The 7,668-nt window shown below is 47.2% G+C and overlaps 1 protein-coding gene and 1 long non-coding RNA gene across 3 annotated transcripts; both read right to left on the bottom strand.

The window, feature by feature from the left end:
• Positions 1-1,336, bottom strand: Mien1 (migration and invasion enhancer 1). The gene is made up of 4 exons (XM_034505710.2): positions 1,177-1,336; positions 966-1,063; positions 537-613; positions 1-446 (listed from the first exon to the last, which is right to left on the bottom strand). The coding sequence occupies exons 1-4, from the start codon at positions 1,263-1,265 to the stop codon at positions 363-365; spliced, it is 348 nt and encodes a 115-aa protein (XP_034361601.1). The 5' UTR covers positions 1,266-1,336; the 3' UTR covers positions 1-362.
• Positions 1,337-5,747: 4,411 nt separating this feature from the next.
• On the bottom strand, positions 5,748-7,473 carry LOC143442680 (uncharacterized). Of its 2 annotated transcripts, none has more exons than XR_013111050.1 (3): positions 7,328-7,473; positions 6,382-6,517; positions 5,748-5,973 (listed from the first exon to the last, which is right to left on the bottom strand). It is a non-coding gene; the product is annotated as an uncharacterized LOC143442680 (long non-coding RNA). The 2 variants fall into 2 exon arrangements; XR_013111049.1 differs by having other exon boundaries at positions 6,382-6,514; positions 7,328-7,469.
• Positions 7,474-7,668: the final 195 nt, after the last annotated feature.

Genomic DNA, 7,668 nt, shown 5'->3' with positions numbered 1-7,668 from the left:
TGTCTGTAGTTACTCTTTATTGCCAAGAGCCGACACTGCTCAGGACTCAGGGAAAATAAGTTATAGCCACCATGGCATCTGAAAGGTATTGCCACGCTCGGAAGAGGACCAAACTGCAGAGGGGGCAGATCCCAGGAAGGGGATATGAGGAGGCGGTGGAAATGTCCATGGAGAACATCTCTTTTCTTCTTTAGACCACAGGAATGTCTAGGTCCCTCCTTGTGCCCAAAGAGGCAAAGTAAGGTTGGGGTCTTAGCTACCCGGGGCTAAGAGAGTGGCTAACGGTAGAGCGAGTTCCTAGCGTAACGGCAAGGAAACGAAGATTTAAACCCCAGAACCAAGCTTCCAAGAATCATTTTTAGTCACAGGATGACACAGGGAGGCCGGCTGTTGGTAATCTTTTCTAAGGGTTCGCCATTGCTGGCTCTTCGGATGGCTTCCATGAGCTAGAAGACAGACATGGGCGAGTGTCATGCCTAGGAGAGGAGGGTGTGCCTCGTCTCCGCCACCCTCCCGGTGTGCATTAAAATACTCACGTCTTTCTCATAAGGAAAACCCCCATTCTCCAGCTTGGAGAACACCAGCTGTCCATTGATCTCAATCTCGAAGGCCCCTGGTAGGAAATAAAGGAAAGAATGAGCTAAGAACAGGTAGAAACTCAGGGAGTTCCTTGGCACTACTGAGAATCCAGGCAAGGCTGTTCATGGTCCCTGCAGACGTCGTCTGAGATCCGGTTTTCAGATCCGATCCTTAGGCCATTCAGCCCAAGAACCTAGGGAGTCCTCACCCGTGTGTCTTTCCATTACGCCATTAAGAGTTCCTTCACTCCATACCCACAGTAGGCATTTTCGCTATGTGTCAGACACTGCGAGGTGCTTTATATACAGCGGCCAATGTCAGCTCTAGAAGGTAGGAGCTGGAGTTTATAACACGGACTGACTCAGCAGGTGCTCAGCGGACCTCACCTGTCCCCCCGAGTCGCGACTCAATCTCGATGCCCGGATACTCCTCCTTCACAGCGCTCGCCAGCTCCAGGTAGGTCGCCTCAAAGCCGCAGGGTTTACTGGGGAGAAGAGACGTGGGATGAGCTGGGGTTCCGGGGGTGGGACCTCCCGTGGACCCACCCCCATCTTGCCGGCGAGCACAAGAGGCTCTTTTTCAACCCGAGTGGCTCACCAGTACTCCACCACGATGTGGACTCCACTGCCTGCTTCCACCTCCCCGGGAGGGGGCACTACGGACACCTGCCCCAGCTCCCCACTCATTGCTGCCCGCTCCGCTGCAGGGCTACTTCCGGGTGTGACGCCACGCCAAAGTCACGTGGGGGGCGTGGCCGGACCTCACATTGCGTATGGGCGCCCTCTGCCGTCAACCGGTACTGCTACATCTTGATCCAGCAGGGGAGCGAGTATCCTGGACCAGCACAGATCTGGGTCCGGAGAGCACTGGATTTCTTTGGCATCCAGTGCTCAATGGACGTTATGGATTTGCTTACTAACGAACTGCCTGTGATTGCAAAGCTACTTTCCATTTACAAAAGACAGAGAAATTGGGGCAAACGGCTGAGGTAGCTGATGGTTTGTGATTGTTGCTATTTCCCCGCTAGCATAAACCACACCATAGTTACATATAGAGGGTTTTTTTTTTTTTTTTTTTAAGAATATTTTACTTTCATATATATGTGTGTAAGTGTGAATTTGTGCAAATTCCACAGCATGCTTTTGAAGGTCAGAGGACAGAGGACAGCAACTTTTAGCGTTCAGTCTCCTCCATCTATCTGGTGGGTCCCAGGGATTGAACTCTGAGTGTCAGGCTCTGTCTCACAGGTCTGTCTCTTACAGATTAAGTGACTTCGTCAGCCGGTACCCACTTTATGCACACTCATCCAGCCTCTTGCTATGGGGCTAGTATCATTGAACCCAATTTGTAATTCTAGAAATGAACGAAGCCTGGGTCCTCCTGCCTCTTCCTTCCCTAGAGCAGCACCACTGCAGTATCTTAATAAGTCTCCCATTCTGGTGTCCCTTGAAACTGTTCATTGTTTGCTCAATTTGTGTTTGCTGAGTTCCATCCAGTTATAGGACATTTCCATCCATCTAATAAGGTCTTTCCTGTTTGCTTGCAGTCCACGCAGCCTTCAACTCTAGCCCCAAGCAATCGCTGATCTGCTCTCTATAAACTTTTCTGGACATTTCACACAAATGGAATGTTGTATCAGAGCAAGCCTCCGTCCAGTGGTGTGTACCCAGAGTTCCTTTGTATTGGTGAATATTATTTCATTCAGTTGTATAGATAAAGCACAGATTATTTATCTATTGACATTAATCTGGGTTTCTTTGGGTTTTGTCTGTTTTGAATAATGTTGCTATAAATGTCTTGTAGATATCTTTGTATGGATGTGTGTTGCCTTTCTCTTAGGTTCCTTGGAGTAGAATTTGAAATATTGGGCTGCCTGGGAAATTTATATTTAAGTCTTTATGGATTGCCTATCTGCTTGTTTTTTTTTTCTAAGCAGCTGTATCATTTTACACCACCACCAGCAAAACAGTAGGCAAGGATTTGTTCTTCATAGCTACCACAAATATTGGTTGCCTGTCTCTTTGCTGATAGTTATTCTATTAGGTAATGCTATTGGCCATCTTTTCAAGTAGCCACATTTTTATCCTTCTTGGGCTTTTTGTTTGTTTGTTTGTTTGTTGTTTGTTTGGTTGGTTTTTTTTTTTTTTGACAGGGTTTTTGGCTGTCCTGGAAGTTCCAGGAAGTTCACTCTGTGAACTAGGCTGGCCTTGAATTCAAAGATCCTCCTGGCTCTGCCTTTAGGGTGCTGGGATTAATAGCAAGTGTACCACTGCCTGGCCAATTTTGTTTTGTTCTTGATATATACCTCTGGCTGTCCTGAAACTCACCGTGTAGAGCAGCCTAGCCTGGAGCTCACAAAGCCTAACCTGTCTCCGCCTCCTGAGTGCTGGGATTAAAGGTGTGTACCACCATGTCTATCTCATAGCTCAGGTTTTTTGTTTTTTTTTTTGGGGGGGGGGGTTTACTTTCCCATTATTGGTATCTAAGAGTTCTTTATACAATATCTTAAATAAAATAGGTATTTGCAAGTATTTTCTCTTGGTATTTGCAGCACATACACACTAAATGATACAAGCAATTAACATTTTTTTTCTTTAAAAAAAAAAATCCTTTGCAAGTCGGCAGTGGAGATACATGACTTTAATCACCACACTCGGGAAGCAGAGGCTGGCAGATCTCTGAGTCCCAGGACAGGTAGGGCTACACAGAGAAACCCTGTCTGGAAACAACACAAATAATCTTTTGCCTATCCTACGAATTTTCTTTCATTGTTATTTATTTAACCCTTTTTGATGTGTTGTTGTGATCTTATTTCTTCAGCTCTGATATTTAAGTTTATGATCTATTTTTTCTTGTTTGTTTGTTTTGTTTTTGAAACAGTATCTCTGTACATAGCCTGGCTGTCCTGGAACTCACTATAAAGACCAGGCTGGCCTTGAACTCATATACATCCTCTTGTTTCTGCCTCCTGAGTGTTGGAACGAAAGGCATGTACCACCACCACCCGATCTATGATTTTTTAATGATTATTTTTATTTATGTGTATGTCTATATTTGTACATGTACATGCAGATGCCTTTGAAGGCCAGAAGAGGGCGTTAGATCCCATGGAGCTGGAGTTACAGGCAGCTGTGAACCTCTGGATGTTACGTGATGAGACCTGAACTTGGGTCCTCTGAAGAGCAGCAAGTGCTCTTAACCACTGAGCCATCTCAACAGCCCCTTAAGACCTATTTAGAATTATTTTTGTGCATCATGGGAAGTAAAGAGCTAAATTACTCTTTTAGTATGTAAGTATTAAATTGTGACGGTGCCATTAATTAAAATATCTCCTATCAGGTGTTGTGACACATGTCTGTAGCCTCAGTTACTTGGGAGACCCAGCAAGAGGATTGACTGAATTCAAGAACACTCTGGGCAAAATAGCAAAGCACTGTCTCAAAGATCTTCTCCGTCCATTAAATGAGCTTTGGAACTTTGTCAAGAAGCTACTAACTCCAATCATGGTGACACACACCTTCATTTCCAGAACTCGGGCCAGAGGCAGAATGATTTCTGTGAGCTTGAGACCAGCTTGGTCTACAAAGAGAGTTCCAGGCCAGCCAGAGTTATGTGGTAAGATCCTGTCTTAAGATTAAAAAAAAAAGAAGGAAGAAAAGAAAAGAATACTGCGAAAAGCATAAAGGTTTATTTTTGGACTCTCGGTGCTTTCATGAATCTATATACTAATGGTACCTTGAAGTTTTGACTTTACTGTAGTGTATATTTGAAAAGGATTCAATAGAAACTGGAATTTGATGCTAGGTAGTTTAGATATCAATGTGCATTTTCCAATTAAGGTATTTTAAATATTAAAGCCAGTATTCATTCTGAATGTATGCTTGGATATGGAAACACCAATACCACGGTGCTCCCGTGGAGGTCAGATGTCAACTATGGTAGTCTGTTCGCTCCTCACTGTGTGGTTCCTGAGAGCTGAGCTCAGGTTGTCAGGCTTGCAAGCCGAGCCATCTCCCAGGCTTCTTCAAACCAAAGTATTTTATGATGGCATAGGTCTATAAACCCAGCAGAGGCAGGAAGATGGCCACGAATACAGAACAGCTTCAGTTTAATAGGGAGTTTGAGACCAGCCGGGGTTACATGTCAAGACGCCAAGATGTCATTTTGGAAAGCCAACAATGAGCCAGAGAAATGGCTCAGTGGTTAAGAGCACTTGCTGCTCTAACAGAGGGCCTAGGTTCAGTTCCCAGCACCCATATAGTGGCTCACAACCATCTCTAACTCCAGTTCCAGGAGTTCTGACATCTTCTTCTGGCCTCCTTGGGCACCAGGCAAGACTGTGCTATACTCAAATACATGCAGGCAAACACAAACACATAAATAAAAATAAATAAATCTTAAAAACAGAACTAAGTCCAAAGCCATGAAACAACAAAAACTAGGCTTTTAAAAAATCTGTTTGCTTGCTCATTTATTTATTTTATTTTGTTTTTTGAGAAACTTTGTGTAGCCTTGTCTATCCTAGAACTAGCTCTGTAGACCAGGCTGGCCTTGAGATCACAGAGATCTGTCTGCCTCAGCCTCTGGACTGCTGGGATTAAAGGTATGTACCACCACTACCTGACCAAAAACTAGGTTTGTTTTCTTAATTATTTTTTTTAGATTTATTTTTATTTACTTTTGTTTATTTCATTTACTTACTTTATATATGAGTACCTGGCTGCATGCACACATACATGCCAGAAGAGGGCATCAGCTTCTTTTATAGATGGCTGTGAACCATCATGTGGGTTCTGGGAATTGAACTCGGGACCTCTTGAAGAGCAGCCAGTGTTCTTAACCACTGGGCCATCTCTCCAGCCCTCAAAACTAAGTTTTATCCAGATATAATAGCATCCAGGGGCAGAGGCAGGTAGAGCTCTGTGTGTTCAAGCCTAGGTTGGCCTACACAAAGGGAGTTCCAGGACAACCAGGGCTGTTACACGGAGGAGAAACCCTGTCTTAAACAACAATAACAACAGCAACACACACACACACACACACACACACACACACACACACACACACACACAGGCGCGCGCGCACGCGCGCGCGAGAGAGAGAGAGAGAGAGAGAGAGAGAGAGAGAGAGAGGGAGGGAGGGAGGGAGGGAGGGAGGGAGGGAGGGAGGGAGGGAGGGAGAGAGAGAGAGAGAGAGAGAGAGAGAGAGAGAGAGAGAGAGAGAGAGAGAGAGAGAATATATCACTCAGCCCCTCTGAGTCTGGCTTTCCACCAGCCCAGCCTTCTGCATAGTGATCTTTCAGAGCGCCGCTGTGCATGTGGCTCTCCTCGCAGGGTCTGGCTTTTGCCCACCGCTCCTGCCAGTCTGGATAAACTGGATGGATGGCTCTCAAACCTGGTTTGCAAAACAGTCACCTGAGGCCTTGTCAATACCTCACATTCCTGAGGCTCTGCCTCAGAGCTGAAGCTGGAGACTCTGGTAGTTGGGGAGGGGCACGCAGATCTGCCCTTTCCATAGCAGCATAAGAGACTCGGGAGACTGCGTCGCCCCCCCCACCCCCCTTAAGAGCTGTAGTAGTTTTCCTGCACCCCTCCCGTACCTGTACAACCTGCCGGCTTCCCGGATGGCCTCCGTTCTGTCCACCCCCACTCTCTCAGCTCTGCCCTTCGGTGTTCCCTCCCAGCAGCTGCTTCTGTGCTGGGCCGTTCACCATGGCAGGTGAACCCCTCTGGTTCCCACTCACTGCCACTTCCTCCCTGGCTTTATTTTCATGCCCTTCCCTGCCTCCCATGAGTCACTCACCTGGCAAACTTGTCACCTGTTATTTCTTTTTTGTGTGACTCTTAAAGGTCAGTCTCCCTGACTGGGTTTGCGGAGGCTGAGGGCGGGTCTGTTTTTCTTGTTTTGCTCTGTATATCCAGCGCCAAGCACAGATCTGCTAGGTTGGATAGAAGTAAATTGTCTCCTGGGATTTATTCAAATTGCTTCCTGGCCCAAGCACCCTGCACCCTTCCCCACCTTTTTGCTTTGCTCCATTCATACTAGTCTGTCTGATGCCTGTCTGTCTTACTTTCTTTCACTCTTTCTTTCTGTTTTTTTTTTCCTTTTTTTTTCTTTTTTTTTTAGACAGGGTTTCTCTGTACAGTCCTCACTGTCCTTGTCGACCAGGCTGGCCTCGAACTCACAGAGATCCACCTGCCACTGCCTCTAGAGAGCTGGGATTAAAGGCACTCATTTCCACAGCGGTCTTTTCACACTAGTTATTCAAGCGGGAAAGTAGAGGGAGGCTGTGCTTCCTCAGGGCAGACCCCTTATCACCCCCATGGCGTGTTTGTTTTCTTAACTCTCACCCATAGGAAGCTGGGATGTGCCCCCCCCCCCCCTTTGATCCGTGTCTCTCAACCCCTCTTCCTGATCCTCCTCTGTTTGCTGTGGGCTGAACCAGAAAGCTGGAGTGACTGCTGTAATAGAAGCCATCTGCACCAGGCCACAACGGTCGCCAGGACACCATAGCCCCTCCTACTAGGCCACCTTGTTACTCTTAGATTTGAAACTGGGAGGGTGAGACCCTGGACTTGCCTTGGAAGGGAGGGTGCACCTTGGGTATCTTAGCGGGGCCAGGACAACAGCCTGGGTGGCTAGACTGTGGTTAGAGGTCAAAGGGCAGATCACCTCTTCGGGTTTCCCCGCTTAAGCCCAGTGCCCTTTGCCCTAGGGGGTGAGATCCGAGCTGAAGACGGCCCCCTACCTTGACCAATGAACTGCCCATCACTGGGATGGGACGAGTAGGAGTGGGCTGGACCATTCCTGTTTAACAAACAGCCTCCAAACTCCCCTTCCCATGCAGCCAGGATTCTAGATTTTTCTCTTTCCGGCCTGTTCTCTTTGACTCTTCCTTGCTCTCCCGGGTACCTGCTCTCTCTCCTAGCACCTGCTGCCCAGTAGGCAGGGCAAGAGCAATTCCAGGCGGTGCTGTGAGGAGTCTCCACCCCTCCTCCTGCGCTTCCTTCTCTTGGGCGCCTCTCAGGCTCCGCCCTCACCTGCCCAAGATAATTTTAGTTTCCCTGGGCCTGGAATCTGGATACGCAG

Source organism: Arvicanthis niloticus, chromosome 6 (assembly GCF_011762505.2).
Source record: "Arvicanthis niloticus isolate mArvNil1 chromosome 6, mArvNil1.pat.X, whole genome shotgun sequence".
NCBI classification, from domain to species: Eukaryota; Metazoa; Chordata; class Mammalia; order Rodentia; family Muridae; genus Arvicanthis; species Arvicanthis niloticus.
Note: the sequence above shows the minus strand (reverse complement) of the source record. Positions and strands in the feature narration are given on the sequence as shown.

Bases quoted from the DNA above. Each gene is read 5' to 3' on its own strand.
- Mien1 (XM_034505710.2), bottom strand. From the start codon at position 1,265: ATGAGTGGGGAGCTGGGGCAGGTGTCCGTAGTGCCCCCTCCCGGGGAG. The intron at 614-965 runs GTGAGGTCCGCT...ATTTCCTACCAG, and splicing joins GTCGCGACTCGGGGGGACAG to GGGCCTTCGAGATTGAGATC. The intron at 447-536 runs GTGAGTATTTTA...TCTGTCTTCTAG, and splicing joins GTTTTCCTTATGAGAAAGAC to CTCATGGAAGCCATCCGAAG.